General features: G+C 47.2%; 1 protein-coding gene across 1 annotated transcript in view; it reads left to right on the plus strand.

Moving 5' to 3' along the window:
* The first annotated feature begins 735 nt into the window (after positions 1-735).
* LOC138349488 (tetraspanin-1-like) overlaps positions 736-15,661 on the plus strand; it is a 42,990-nt gene continuing 28,064 nt past the window's right edge. Inside the window, exon 1 of the mRNA XM_069332873.1 lies at positions 736-811. Within this exon, the coding sequence (XP_069188974.1) occupies positions 746-811 (66 nt within the window). The 5' untranslated portion in view covers positions 736-745. The remainder of the gene's footprint in view (positions 812-15,661) is intronic.

A 15,661-nucleotide genomic window follows, 5' to 3' on the forward strand; every position in this document is an offset into this window, starting at 1 on the left:
ACGGGGGCCCACCCTTTCCCACGGGGGCCCACCCTTTCCCACGGGGGCCCCACCCTTTCCCACGGGGGCCCACCCTTTCTCAGGGGCCCCACCCTTTCTCAGGGGCCCCACCCTCCACCAGGGGGCCCCACCACGGGCCCTCCCTCTCACACTCACCAGTTTATGAGGCTAATAAGATAAGAGGGTCAACAATAAAGGCAACACTACTGATAAAATAATTCTTCTGTAAATATTCAGAGTAAATATTCTCGGCACGACTTTTCCCTTGGGAAGGTCGGCCCGACCTCCTCCCCCCTTGGGAAGGTCGGCCCGACCTCCTCCCCCCTTGGGAAGGTCGGCCCAACCTTGCTTGGACTGTGTGTATAGAGTTCAGAAGTATTTTTTTTCGTCGGTTAAGAGGTGTGTACCGGCACGTACCCCTCAGCAGTCACTGTGAAAAGTTGGTGAGGCTAGCCCCGAGCGTCTGGCCTCCGTCCCCGAGCATGTATTGTATAGATAGATCAGTATATATACTGCACGTGTTGTGTGTGTGTGTGTGTGTGTGTGTTAAAAAAGAAAATCTAGAACCCTCTGCAGGTGTAATACAATTAAATTTCTTCAATTTGATAATGGCCTCTGCCAGTTTATAATCACTTACTCTAATGACGTGTGCTGTTGCGGTGTAACCAGCTGTTGCAGAGATTACTGCAGCCGCGCAATCAGCTCGGACATAATAATTTTGACAGTGTTCTCCCTTTGCAGCGAGATGGCGCTGGACTGCGGCACCGCCTTCGCCAAGTATCTCTTGTGCTTCTTCAACTTCATTTTCTTCGTGAGTATTGAGTTGGGTCATATTTTGGCTGAGGGGTATAGAGTACTTCGACTGAGTAGTAGAAGTAGTGAGGTGAGAGAGGAACCTCTCTACTTGCACGTGAGAGAGAGAGAGAGAGAGAGAGAGAGAGAGAGACTTTTGAGGGAGGGAGGTTTCTGGCAAGCAAATTCCCGCCAAACCCATTCCCGCCAAACGCTTGCAACCCCGCTTGCTTGGCGGGTTTTTGGAATGTTCGGCCAGACACCAGTCATCCAGAATTGTTGAGCGATTAGTTTTTATTCATAATTATACGGGACTTTTACATCTAGATATTACTGTACGATAAAATTACAGTTGACGTAAATGTAAATCTGAAAATGAGTTCATCGGCTTTGTTTCTTAACTTCAAGCCGGAAAACCCAAATATTTTACTTCTGTATTTCTCTGAAAGTTTAAAAACGTGAATGATTTGGTCTGAAAAGAAAATTATTGCTTAAAACATAGTTAAGTGTCAAGTTTCTGGCTCTAATTCTTGTTACATCATACGCTCCCTGCACCAGAGTTGTCACAACACACGGAAAATGATGTATTAAATCGCCCGAACCTAACCTGACGCATAGAACAGTCATTGTTTTCGAGCGGCTGTGATTTATAGTTCATCATAAAGTTGTGTATTGCGGATTTTAACGTCAAACCTATATCATTATTCTAGAGGACAGGTTAAATAGCCAGCATATATGCGTAAATATGCTACCTACACCCAGTTCACATAGCTCTCACGCAGTCATTTCACTCCACACTATTCAAAAGAGCCCCGGGAGCCCCAGCGACTATAAGAAATATTGCCGGAACAACCGTGGACATCTTCAAGAGAAAACTGGACTGTTTTCTAAGAGAAGTTCCGGATCAGCCTAGGCTGTGGTGGGCCGCTCCAAGCAACTGCCTGGTGGACCAAACTCTCACAAGTCGAGCCTGGCCTCGGGCCGGGCTTGGGGAGTAGAACAACTCCCAGAACCCCATCAAGCAGGGAGGAGGAGGAGGCCTGACAAAGCGTCATGTGGGAGGGGGGATGGAACACTAACTTCCCTCCCATCGATAATCCATCAGAGGCGTAATGCTTGTAGACATCCCTGCTGCCACCCCCGGCCCCGCCACGCCGGGACCTGCCTCCGGAGGAAGCCCCCACAACCTTTCATTTCTTTTCCGATAACGCCGATGGTTCCGGAAAAGTGATGCGACGGGTGCTTCTTCCAGACCTGGGCTGTGGGAAGGAGAGGTGGGAGGGAGACCGTCCCTGGAGGTAAAGGTGGTGATGGTGGTACCGCGACTGGTCTTAACTGGTCTGGTGATTGGTGGCTGGCATTAGGAAGTGTCGCTCAAGAGTCTCAATTGATTTTATGCCCCGGAACTTTTAGTGGTTTAGCGCGATAAGCAGTTAGTCTGTTGGTACGTATGTGCGTGTGACTATCCAACTGTCGTTTATAACATAAGAATAAAGGTAACTGCAGAAGCCGGTCGGCCGAGCGGACAGCTGGACTTGTGATCCTGGGTTTGATCCCAGGCGCCGGCGAGAAACAATGGGCAGAGTTTTTTCACCCTATGCCCCTGTTACCTAGCAGTAAAATAGGTATCTGGGTGTTAGTCAGCTGTCACGGGCTGCTTCCTGGGGGTGGAGGCCTGGTCGAGGACCGGGCCGCGGGGACACTAAAGCCCCGAAATCATCTCAAGATAACCTATAACCTCAAGAAGGCCTGTTGGCCCATACGAGGCAGCTCCTATCTATAACCACCCAATTCCACTCATATACATGTCCAACCCACTAGTGGTTAGCGTATTGAAAGAGAACGGGATAAGATGTTCCTGTCTGTTTCTTCTCGATTTATGAGGGAGGGACAGTCTCATTTTGAGAAAAGTGAGCCCCCGTCCTCCCTACAAAATCCCGGCACACTTCTGGTCCTGAAACACAAGGGTTCCTCTTTACCACGATGATGCTAGTTGCCTTGAGGCACGACCGGCCGCGCTCGTTCCCTGTATATCCAGGAAATTGTATTACTACTGCAAACGTGTGGCCAGTAGAGCTGCACCTGCGGTGTCTGAGAGGCGACGGGCTTACTTCATGTGATTGGATCATGATCCTTATCCTTAATATCACCACTAACTAAAGGGTGCCACACGCTCTCACTATTATTTTAATGGGCCATGCCCACATATGGATTATGGCCACATATGGACTATGCCCACATATGGGCTATGACCACATATGGGCTATGGCCACATATGGGCTACGCTCACATATGTTACAAGTTATGGTCTATTCACGAATAGACCCATTTTCGAATGTGTAATTCACAACAAAGCTGATGAGTTATGCTAATATCTACCCAATTTGGATTCATTCCCTTGAAACTAGACGGTACAGCGACGGCCTTGCTTGTCGTAGGTTCGTAGTTCGATCCCCAACGGTCCAGGTGGTTGAGCACCGTTCCCTGACCATATTCTCATGTTCCTGATCACACTTCCCTGATAGGCCTATAGAGCGAATAATACCTCACCACTTTCTCCTGATAGTTACTTACCTCCCCCTCCCCCCCCCCCCCCCCCACACGCTAGCATTTAAGTACTTGCAAGAAACTAGTGATAATCAAGTTATGATACTGCACTTTATTAAGTAATGTGTGAATATTTACTTTACTATTCATCGACGGAAGTAATAATTGAATCAAGAGAATGGTTAATCACATTGTCAAATACTTTAAGAAACTGCAGAGATTTTTCTCAAAACTTGTGATTGATAAAAGCACGTGGTTGTTCTGTGTTTTGATGGTGATGATGATGAGTATGATGATAATAGAGAGGTTGGAGGTAGCAGCAATGGTGAGGAGGAGCTTGAGTGAGGGGTGAGTATTGTGAGGTGCTCCAGTACAACAGGGAAAGGTCAGAGGTGTTTAATTCTGCAAAAATGTGATCCGTGAGAAGTGCCTTGTGCACACGTTGTGTAAAGTCACTCTGTGACGGGGGAAAAGGTTGTGTATTTTGCTTGAGAATGAAAGATTGGTTGAGCTGTAGGAGATTTCTTTCCTAAGTCATCATACAACTGTCTCAAGTTAGTCTCAAGTTAGTCTTTGCTTCAGCGGCCGACCTTAACTTGTCACTCGCTGCCCTTCCCTGCAATACTGCAAAATAAGTCCACCTTCAACAAGCACTCATCTCTACCTCTCAAAAAAGTACTTGAGGGTTCCATCTCTAGTGCAACTGTGGGAGCCACAGCTTGGGAGGAGGAAATAAAAGAGCATTCAGATAAAATTTTGTCGTTTATTGATAGGGTTGCCACAGCATTTGACTGCTGTGTGCGTTTGTTCTGTTGCCAAGTTGAGGCGCTGGTAAAGGCAGCTGGCGGCTCTGTGGCCTCTTGTTTCGATTAACTCAGAACCCAGATCCTTCAAAAACTAGTGGCACTTACCCCAGTGACACTGTGGTGTCAAAAACTAGTGACACCACTTACCACTTCGCCTTGGAGAAGAGAATATACAACACCCGAGGGACCCATATTAGAGCCCATGTCTACACTTGGATATTGTCTTGTGGTATCCGAACAAGCCACCAATAACTCTACAAAAAACCCAGGTCACATACGTTGTCTCTCTCCACCGTTGTGTTACGAGGGAGGGAACTTGGTGCCTCTGCCAGAATTGTTACCACTAAGGGCGAGATTGGTTCAGTATTGTATGTGAGTACGGGCTTTGGAGGGTGAGGGGCCCCTCCTGGCGGTAGTCTCGGGGCATTACCGTGTCACACAACTCAGGGAGAGAAACCTGAAGTTCAGAGGTGACGGAGGCTGCTTAAGGGGAAGAGGGGGAACAGAGAGGATGTGAAGAAAGAAAAGGGAGAGAGAGAGAAATGAAGGAAGAGAGAGAAAGCTGAATGAAGGAAGGAAAACAGAGATGGAAATAAGCGAGAAGAATCATAGAACAACTCTAGATATAGTCTAACTATTCCTATAGTGTCAGGAAGCCTCAAATATAAGTGGATGTACCAAGTATTTTAATGTAAACTTGAGGCATCCAAGAGGGTGTGTATGTGGGCCTGCGGGCCGCCCCAAGCAACAGCCTGTTGGACCAAGCTCTCACAAGTCAAGCCTGGTCTCGGACCGCGCTTGAGGAGTAGGAGGAGGAGGAGAAGACCCAGAACCCCCCCCCCCCATCAAGCAGGTCCAGGGGGGAGGGGGGGGAGGGATGCTGAAGCCGGTGCATCTCTGAAGATAAGGAGATGCACCAAAGGATGTCTTCTCATCCTACCTTTCCAATTGTCTTGTGTTCATTTAGCTCGAAGGATGGTTCTCTCCTGGTATTATTACTCTCATTTCTCAAGCCTCCTTCGCTTCCTTCTTCTTCTTCTTCACTCTTCTTTCTCGCATTCTTCCTCTTCCACTCCAGTATCTTTCCCATTCCATCTCCCCTTCTCTTCGCACCCTTTTCTCAACCCCTCCTCTCCCACTTCTATTTCATATCTCTTCATCCTCTTTTATTTTCAGTCTCTCTCTCTCGCTCTCTCTCTCTCTCTCTCTCTCTCTCTCTCTCTCTCTCTCTCTCTCTCTCTCTCTCTCTCTCTCTCTCTCTCTCTCTCTCTCTCTCTCTCTCTCTCTCTCTCTCGCTCGCTCGTTCTCGCTCTCGCTCTCTCTCGCTCGCTCGCTCTCTCTCGCTCGCTCGCTCTCTCTCGCTCGCTCGCTCTCTCTCTCTCTCTCTCTCTCTCTCTCTCTCTCTCTCTCTCTCTCTCTCTCTCTCTCTCTCTCTCTCTCTCTCTCTCTCTCTCTCTCTCTCTCTCTCTCTCAAGGAAACCTAAAGTTTAGAGATAACTTTCCCACAAGTGTTGCTCATGACACAGTAACTGTAATCTTGTGTCGGCCTCACTAGTGGGACCAGTGTGGACCAGTGTGGTGGTCCAGTGTGGTGGTCCAGTGTGGTGGACCAGTGTGGTCCAGTGTGGTCCAGGAGCCAAGATCAGTAGTCCGGCACTGTTTTATCCACCAATAGCCTCGTCCCCCTGCCAAATAGGCTTAATAAACTGACGCAGTGCGCCTGCGCCGCGCTACAACCGGATAATTTAAATAATTCTGCTAATGGAACAGAGCTTTTAAAATGTCAGAATTGTATAGTAATTGGGAGTTACATTCGCTTGAGAATTTTGGATTTTTAATGTCTCCATTACATTCTCTTAGAAGATGGTGCCTCGTTGATTTTTGTATTGTATTTTATTTTTAGAGAGAGAGTGAGAGAGTGAGAGAGAGTGAGAGAGAGTGAGAGTGAGTGAGTGAGTGAGTGAGTGAGTGAGAGAGTGAGAGAGTGAGTTAGTTAGTTTATCAAGTCCTCTTTTGAACACTGTGAGGGGTCGGCCAGTTGTGCCTCTTATGTGTAGAGGAAGAAGGTTGGAAGGTCTTGGGCCTCTGATGTTGCTAGAGTTCTCTCTCACCGTACCTGCTGCACCTCTGTTTTTCAAGGGTGACGATGCTGGAGCGATGGTGTGGGTGCTTGTGGTGCTGCTACAATCTCCTTTCTTCTCGTCTTTTAAAATCCACTTGTCCTGGACTTTGGGCTCCACCCACTCTCCATTTTAGTAAGTCTGAAGTTAACCCCACTGGCCCGAGGTTAATCAATCATTAACTTGCCAACTATCTCTTGCTTTCTCGCTGGATCTATCTCTCTCTTTCTCTCTCGCTGGCTCTTTCTCTCTCGCTGGCTCTCTCTCTCTCTCTCTTTCTCTCTCGCTGGCTCTCTCTCTCTCTCTCTCTCTCTCTCTTTCTCTCTCGCTGGCTCTTTCTCTCTCGCTGGCTCTCTCTCTCTCTCTCTCTCTCTCTCTCTCTCTCTCTCTCTCTCTCTCTCTCTCTCTCTCTCTCTCTCTCTCTCTCTCTCTCTCTCTCTCTCTCTCTCTCTCTCCCTCTCTCTGGCTCTCTCTCTCTCCTTCCTTCCTCCTCCTCGCTGTCATTGGCCATTATTCCTATCATCCCTTACCATTTTCCCCGCCACTCCTTCCCTCCCCCTCACCATCACACTGTTCCCTCCACTTTTAAAGTTGACGAGTCGACCGGTATATAGAGCACTGCGCCCTTGGAGAGCCAGCCAGCAGGCTCTACACTCCAGGAGAGCCAGCCAGCAGGCTCTACACTCCAGGGGAGCCAGCCAGCAGGCTCAACACCCCAGGGGAGCCAGCCAGCAGGCTCTGGACCCCAGGGGAGCCAGCCAGCAGGCTCTACACTCCAGGAGAGCCAGCCAGCAGGCTCTACACTCCAGGGGAGCCAGCCAGCAGGCTCTGGACCCCAGGGGAGCCAGCCAGCAGGCTCTACACCCCAGGAGAGCCAGCCAGCAGGCTCTGCACCCCAGGAGAGCCAGCCAGCAGGCTCTACACCCCAGGGGAGCCAGCCAGCAGGCTCCTACACCCCAGGGCCGGCTTGCCCTTCCCTAAATATATTGTCGCACGAGAATAAAACGCAAGCTTTTGTTTGCCAAATCCGTCGACGCGAAGTGTGGCATATTTTAATATTCATATCTGGAAGAAGGGGGATCGCGTGATTTGAATATTTAGAAGTTTAAACTGTTTTTTTTAACTATTTAGATTTTTTTGTTTTCATGTGGTTTATCTTGAGATTATCTTGAGATTATCTTGAGATGATTTCGGGGCTTTAGTGTCCCCGCGGCCCGGTCCTCGACCAGGCCTCCACCCCCAGGAAGCAGCCCGTGACAGCTGACTAACACCCAGGTACCTATTTTACTGCTAGGTAACAGGGGCATAGGGTGAAAGAAACTCTGCCCATTGTTTCTCGCCGGTGCCTGGGATCGAACCCAGGACCACAGGATCACAAATCCAGCGTGCTGTCCGCTCGGCCGACCGGCTCCGGTTTACGGATGGTATCTAGATCTTTCTTCCGCTATCCTCGTCTATGTCACTTCCACCTTTCCGTCGTTTTTTTTTTTTGGTCCACGTTTTTCCATATTGCTTCTTTTTTATTCTGTTTTGCCTTTTGTGTTTTTTGCGTGCGGTGTTCGGCAGGATTTTCATTGCATGTTTCATGAAGGTGGGGAGCTTGGCCGGCTGTGTGGGGGTGTTCTTGGGCTGGTATATGTGCGTGTGCTGCGTTGTCTCTTTGATGGTGCACGCGCGTGTGTGTGGTGACGGTGCACTAGATGCTAAGTGATTTGTGGCATAACCTCTCCTTTGTGTGTGTGTGTGTGTGTGTGTGTGTGTGTGTGTGTGTGTGTGTGTGTGTGTGTGTGTGTGTGTGTGTGTGTGTGTGCGCGTGTGTGTGTGCGTGTGTGTGTGCTTGCGTGCTTGCTTGCGTGTGCGACACTGATAGATAGATAGACCTGCATACATATAACGGTCACCACGCGACTTCCACGGGAATGACAGACATGCTATATTTGACGCTAAAAGTTGATTTTTGCTCAAAAATCTATTGAACATCATAAGAAAAACGTGAGTAGAGGTCAAAGTGGACCACATTAGACACAAGGCCGTGATAATCCACCTCATTAAAACAACATGAAAGCTAATTTCGTTTTCCATCATGCGAAAAGATGGAAAATTTTGCGGAATTTTTATTTTCCCCAACCTAACTTCAATTGGTTTTCCTTTACTGTTCAATAAAACCCCCACGGCAACGCACCAGCCAACGCACGAACCAACGCACCAAATAACGCCACTCATGCTATACAACCTCGGTCCCATACTTAAACTTTTCATCAAATAAAATAGAGGTGAGTGGTTTCATCTCCGCGCCCTGAGGGAGGCTGAGCCGGGCAGACATGTAGGCTATCATACACTGAGGAATTATGCGTGTATGGGATATATACACACACACACACGCGTCGTAAAGCTTATCCTGTATGTCATACACGCTCTCACTGGAAAGGAAAATGAATGCAAGCGCCATTACCCCGAGAGTTAGGATGGTGTATTGCGTGAATGTTGTGGCATACAGGGTTGTGTATGTTGTGTGTGTGTGTATGTGTGTGTTGTGTGTGTGTGTGTGTGTGTGTGTGTGTGTGTGTGTGTGTGTGTGTGTGTGTGTGTGTGTGTGTGTGTGTGTGTGTGTGTGTATGTTGTGTGTGTGTATGTGTGTGTGTGTGTGTATGTGTGTGTGTGTGTGTGTGTGTGTGTGTGTGTGTGTGTGTGTGTGTGTGTGTGTGTGTATGTGTGTGTGTGTGTGTGTGTGTGTGTATATGTGTGTGTGTGTGTGTGTGTGTGTGTGTGTGTGTGTGTGTGTGTGTGTGTGTGTTGTGTGTGTGTGTGTGTGTGTGTGTGTGTGTGTGATATGAATAATTCTTAGGGTTCTTTATTTTGTTATTATTATTTATCTATTACTTTTTGTTATTTACGTTAAGGGGGGGGGGGTTGTAATCAGTATTTCAGCTAAAAATTATGTATTGTGGGGCTTGCTTTTCATCGAGGCTTGGTGCTGTGGTCTGATGTTTAGTGGTTGTGTGTTCAGGAGTTCCTGGAGCTCCTGGATTGTCTGGTCATATGGTGGACGGTGTTTTGCTGCTCTTCTGAGCGCCTTATTTTGTACTGCTGATAGCTTTTTTTGCATGTAAGTCGTCTTTAAGGTTCATAGTGGTACTGGAGGATATTGGAGATGCGGAAGGACTATACAGCCCTATACAAGTGTAGCTGTATATCCGGGCTGATTCTCCGGAATATTCTCAGTTTCCCCACAGACACACCCAACTGCTATCCAACTGAAACTTTAGGCTTCCCTCCCCCCACACTTACATACCATCTTGAGGTTATCTTGAGATGATTTCGGGGCTTTTTAGCGTCCCCGCGGCCCGGTCCTCGACCAGGCCTCCACCCCCAGGAAGCAGCCCGTGACAACTGACTAACTCCCAGGTACCTATTTTACTGCTAGGTAACAGGGGCATTGGGTGAAAGAAACTCTGCCCATTGTTTCTCCCCGGCGCCTGGGATCGAACCCGGGACCACAGGATCACAAGTCCAGCGTGCTGTCCGCTCGGCCGACCGGCTCCATCGGAGGAATTATAAAAAAAAAAGTGATTGCTTAAGCGCCTGGTGTATATTTTAACACATCTTCGGAAGCACGTTACAATATGCATGAGAGGCAGAACAAAAAACAAGATGGAGGGTGGTGGAGGGAGGCCGTTGGTCAGTATAAACGGTAAGATTCACACGTTAGGGGTTAACTATTCAAATTTCAAATTCAAATTCAAATTCAAATTTAATTTTGTTTTAATTCAGGGAACAGTGCATACATAGAAGATGAGTTACAAACATAATGTTGGATATATAGATAGAGTTAGTACATACAATATATAAAGCCACTAATACACATGGCGTTTCAGGCATTCACTTGCTGTAATTAATAGCAAAATTATAGATAATCTGGCACTGACTCTCTTAAGTCTTCTTAATGGGGCCTTTTTGAGTTGAATCATATATAGATCTTCCAAGTCTTTACCTTCCCACATTAATAGTGTGTTAGGCGTTCTTGTGTTTAGTGTTATAGAAGGTTTTATAATGATATTTTTGGTAACATTCGTACATCTGGTGCTTGGAAAGGTATATCTTGAGGTTATCTTGATTTCGGGGCTTTAGTGTCCCCGCGGCCCGGTCCTCGACCAGGCCTCCACCCCCAGGAAGCAGCTGACTAACACCCAGGTACCTATTTTACTGCTAGGTAACAGGGGCATAGGGTGAAAGAAACTCTGCCCATTGTTTCTCGCCGGCGCCTGGGATCGAACCCAGGACCACAGGATCACAAGTGCCGCGTGCTGTCCGCTCGGCCGACCGGCTCCCCTAATTAATAGGCTCCCCTAATAGGTAAGGGGAATTATCAGGACAAACTGCTAAGCCAGAGTGACTGTTGCATGGGGGGAGGGGTTTGAGGGGTGGGGGGGGGGGGAGGGTCCCGCACCTTTCCTACCCAGTCCTCCCTTCTCCTCCCCCCGGTCATGACCAAGGTCGTACAAGGGTCACCACAACCCCACCTGACCATTCATAAGAGCCTTCGGGAAATACTGCACCATTTACCGTGGTGCCAAGTGCTCTGTTTGTCCCCGTTAATGTCCGCCAGCCATCACCCGCGGTGCTCAGCCTTTCTAGGTGAGTATAACTAGGTGTGTTCAGACCAACATTCGCGCTTGTAAATCAAGACACAACAAATATGAGGCACCGGCCTGGCACCCCAGCCACAGCATGAGAGGCAGTATAGCACATAAGGTGTCACCCCCAAGACACACACACACACACACACACACACACACACACACACACACACACACACACACACACACACACACACACACACACACACACACATCACTCTCCCATGTAACGCAGCCTCTGGTCGGCTTCTTTCAATGGGTAAATTAGCTTGTAAAAGAAGACCAGATTACTGTGTGTGTGTGTGTGTGTGTGTGTGTGTGTGTGTGTGTGTGTGTGTGTGTGTGTGTGTGTGGTAGAGGCCACCTGGAGGATGAATGGGGCTCGTTAATTCAGCGCCCAGATAAGCCCACAAGGTGAACAATTGTACCACCAATTTTGTGTTGTGTTTGTATAATGAGATGATGACTAGACACGCGTGTGTGTGATGATGTTTACAATAACACGTTCGTACATAAACGAGAGAGTTGGCTCTCCGAAGTCCCTCTCTCGGAAGTCCCTCTGCGAAGTCCCTCTCTCGGAAGTCCCTCTGCGAAGTCCCTCTCTCGGAAGTCCCTCTGTGAAGTCCCTCTCTGAAGTCCCTCACTAAACGTTACCAGTACACGATTCTGAGAATCAGCGGAATCAGGGTTGAGTGTGGATGTAGGCATGACACCCCCCCCCCTCCCCCACACAGGAAGCAGCTCGTAGCAGCTGTCTAACTCCCAGGTACCTATTTACTGCTAGGTAACATGGACATCAGGGTGAAAGAAACATTTTGCCCATATGTTTTCGCCTCCACCGGGGATCGAACCCGGAACCACAGGACTACGAATCCGAAGCGCTGTCCACCCAGCTGTTTGGCGCCCTAGAAGCTCACGTTCCATGGAGGCTTTTGTGTTCCATGGAGGCTTTTGTGTTCCATGGAGGCTTTTGTGTTCCATTATAGGCTCGTGTTCCGTTATAGGCTCGTGTTCCATGGAGGCTTTTGTGTTCCATTATAGGCTCGTGTTCCATTATAGGCTCGTGTTCCATTATAGGCTCGTGTTCCATTATAGCCTCGTGTTCCATTATAAGCTCATGTTCCATTATAAGCTCATGTTCCATTATAAGCTCGTGTTCCATTATAAGCTCGTGTTCCATTATAAGCTCGTGTTCCATTATAGCCTCGTGTTCCATTATAAGCTCATGTTCCATTATAAGCTCATGTTCCATTATAAGCTCGTGTTCCATTATAAGCTCGTGTTCCATTATAAGCTCGTGTTCCATTATAGCCTCGTGTTCCATTATAAGCTCGTGTTCCATTATAGCCTCGTGTTCCATTATAAGCTCATGTTCCATTATAAGCTCATGTTCCATTATAAGCTCGTGTTCCATTATAAGCTCGTGTTCCATTATAAGCTCGTGTTCCATTATAAGCTCGTGTTCCATTATAAGCTCGTGTTCCATTATAAGCTTGTGTTCCATTATAGCCTCGTGTTCCATTATAGCCTCGTGTTCCATTATAAGCTCGTGTTCCATTATAGCCTCGTGTTCCATTATAAGCTCGTGTTCCATTATAAGCTCGTGTTCCATTATAAGCTCGTGTTCCATTATAGCCTCGTGTTCCATTATAGCCTCGTGTTCCATTATAAGCTCATGTTCCATTATAAGCTCGTGTTCCATTATAAGCTCGTGTTCCATTATAAGCTCGTGTTCCATTAAAAGCTCGTGTTCCATTATAGCCTCGTGTTCCATTATAGCCTCGTGTTCCATTATAGCCTCGTGTTCCATTATAAGCTCGTGTTCCATTATAAGCTCGTGTTCCATTATAAGCTCGTGTTCCATTATAAGCTCGTGTTCCATTATAGCCTCGTGTTCCATTATAAGCTCGTGTTCCATTATAAGCTCGTGTTCCATTATAAGCTCGTGTTCCATTATAGCCTCGTGTTCCATTATAAGCTCGTGTTCCATTATAAGCTCGTGTTCCATTATAGCCTCGTGTTCCATTATAAGCTCATGTTCCATTATAAGCTCGTGTTCCATTATAGCCTCGTGTTCCATTATAAGCTCATGTTCCATTATAAGCTCGTGTTCCATTATAAGCTCGTGTTCCATTATAAGCTCGTGTTCCATTATAGCCTCGTGTTCCATTATAAGCTCGTGTTCCATTATAGCCTCGTGTTCCATTATAAGCTCGTGTTCCATTATAGCCTCGTGTTCCATTATAAGCTCGTGTTCCATTATAGCCTCGTGTTCCATTATAAGCTCGTGTTCCATTATAAGCTCGTGTTCCATTATAAGCTCATGTTCCATTATAAGCTCGTGTTCCATTATAAGCTCGTGTTCCATTATAAGCTCGTGTTCCAGGCAATTCGAGTTCCAGGAAGTTACGTTCGGGACAGGCTCAAATAAGAACTGACCATTAAACATGGAGAGAGAGAGAGAAAAAGCATTGCAGCGTCAATTCAACATTTATTGCCTGAATTTGCTGGCCATTTTGCAGTTTACATTTTTAATTTACTTGATAACTACCATTTTTTATAGCATATAAATCCTTTTTCCCCCAGACAGTTAGAGCATGCAGTCACTCCTCTTCCCTAGACAGTTAGAGCATGCAGTCACTCCTCTTTCCTAGACAGTTAGAGCATGCAGTCACTCCTCTTCCCTAGACAGTTAGAGCATGCAGTCACTCCTCTTCCCTAGACAGTTAGAGCATGCAGTCACTCCTCTTCCCTAGACAGTTAGAGCATGCAGTCACTCCTCTTCCCTAGACAGTTAGAGCATGCAGTCACTCCTCTTCCCTAGACAGTTAAAGCATGCAGTCACTCCTCTTCCCTAGACAGTTAAGAGCATGCAGTCACTCCTCTTCCCTAGACAGTTAGAGCATCCAGTCACTCCTCTTCCCTAGACAGTTAGAGCATCCAGTCACTCCTCTTCCCTAGACAGTTAGAGCATCCAGTCACTCCTCTTCCCTAGACAGTTAGAGCATGCAGTCACTCCTCTTCCCTAGACAGTTAGAGCATCCAGTCACTCCTCTTCCCTAGACAGTTAAGAGCATGCAGTCACTCCTCTTCCCTAGACAGTTAGAGCATCCAGTCACTCCTCTTCCCTAGACAGTTAGAGCATCCAGTCACTCCTCTTCCCTAGACAGTTAGAGCATCCAGTCACTCCTCTTCCCTAGACAGTTAGAGCATGCAGTCACTCCTCTTCCCTAGACAGTTAGAGCATCCAGTCACTCCTCTTCCCTAGACAGTTAGAGCATCCAGTCACTCCTCTTCCCTAGACAGTTAAAGCATCCAGTCACTCCTCTTCCCTAGACAGTTAGAGCATCCAGTCACTCCTCTTCCCTAGACAGTTAGAGCATGCAGTCACTCCTCTTCCCTAGACAGTTAAAGCATCCAGTCACTCCTCTTCCCTAGACAGTTAGAGCATCCAGTCACTCCTCTTCCCCGTCATCGGTATTTTCTCATTATTTGTATTGTCTTTTTGGTTTTCTATTCTACCATATTTTGTATTGTTATTATTGTGTTCTTGATGCAGTTGTTTTCTTCAGATCAGTTGTTTCTTCCAGTTGTTTTCTTTAGATTTATTTTCTTTATTCCGTTAACTTCTCGCTGAAAATATATATATATACTAAATATTTTATTTGTATTCGTTTCTAGTTTATATTTATTTTAAAACTCCTCGCACCTGTTTTGGTCCTGAAGAGAAAGAGATTGAGGGAGAGAGGTAGAGAGGGAGGGAGGGAAGGTAGAGAGGGAGGGAAGGTAGAGAGGGAGGGAAGGTAGAGAGGGAGGGAGGGAAGGTAGAGAGGGAGGGAAGGTAAACACACAAGGGGAGGGAGGATGGAAGAGGGGAAATAGAGAGAGAATAAATGACAGCAGAAGGACTCGCGCAAACTGGGAATCTGCAGGTTCGAAATCAAATCGAAATTGGCGTCATTGTGCGCAGTTTTCCACAGTTGGGGCTGTGTTGAATAGTCGGCACCTCGGCCCGTACTGTATTGCTTGTGGATTTAGTGAGAGTTGTGATGGTGTTGTGTATCTTGTTACATACGCGACCCCTGGAGTTGTTGTTGTTGTTGCTTTTCACAAAGACGGCTTTTATAATCGGTTCATCCCAGACCTATCACACCGTCCTTAACACCACCTTCCCCTCCCTATCTCCCTCACCTCTTTCCTTCCCTCTCTCACCCCTCATCCCTTTCCTTCCCTCTCTCACCCCTCATCCCTTTCCTTCCCTCTCTCACCCCTCCTCCCTCACTTCGTTCCTGTAAAGTATTCATAAAAATATCCGAGTCATATTGTATCCTCAAAGGGGACCATTTGTTAATATTGTTATTTTATTAGTGACCAGAGAGTCAGGACAAATGTCATTGTAAGTGAATTTGGTCATCTTGATGGCCACCCAAGATGTACCTTGGGTGGCCATCGTCCTGGCACGCGTTGCAGTTTCCTACCTGTCCTCATGTTGACCAAACCGACTTGAGAACGGTCCAGGACGGACCGAAACGTCGTCGTCCCTTCACCTTCTAGTGTGTGGTCTGGTCAACTTGCATGAGCTGTATTTATGGAGAGATTGTGATGTTTAATGACCCCAGAAACTGTTGAGGTACAATGCTGAGGTGTGCACAATTTTCTGTAACATCATAATATGAAGTTATAGAAACTGTCCTCTTATCATGCTAACTTTGAGACCTATGTGCCAATATCTGTCTTAAGCCCTAATAGTAAACTACAT

Source organism: Procambarus clarkii, chromosome 28 (assembly GCF_040958095.1).
Source record: "Procambarus clarkii isolate CNS0578487 chromosome 28, FALCON_Pclarkii_2.0, whole genome shotgun sequence".
NCBI classification, from domain to species: domain Eukaryota; kingdom Metazoa; phylum Arthropoda; class Malacostraca; order Decapoda; family Cambaridae; genus Procambarus; species Procambarus clarkii.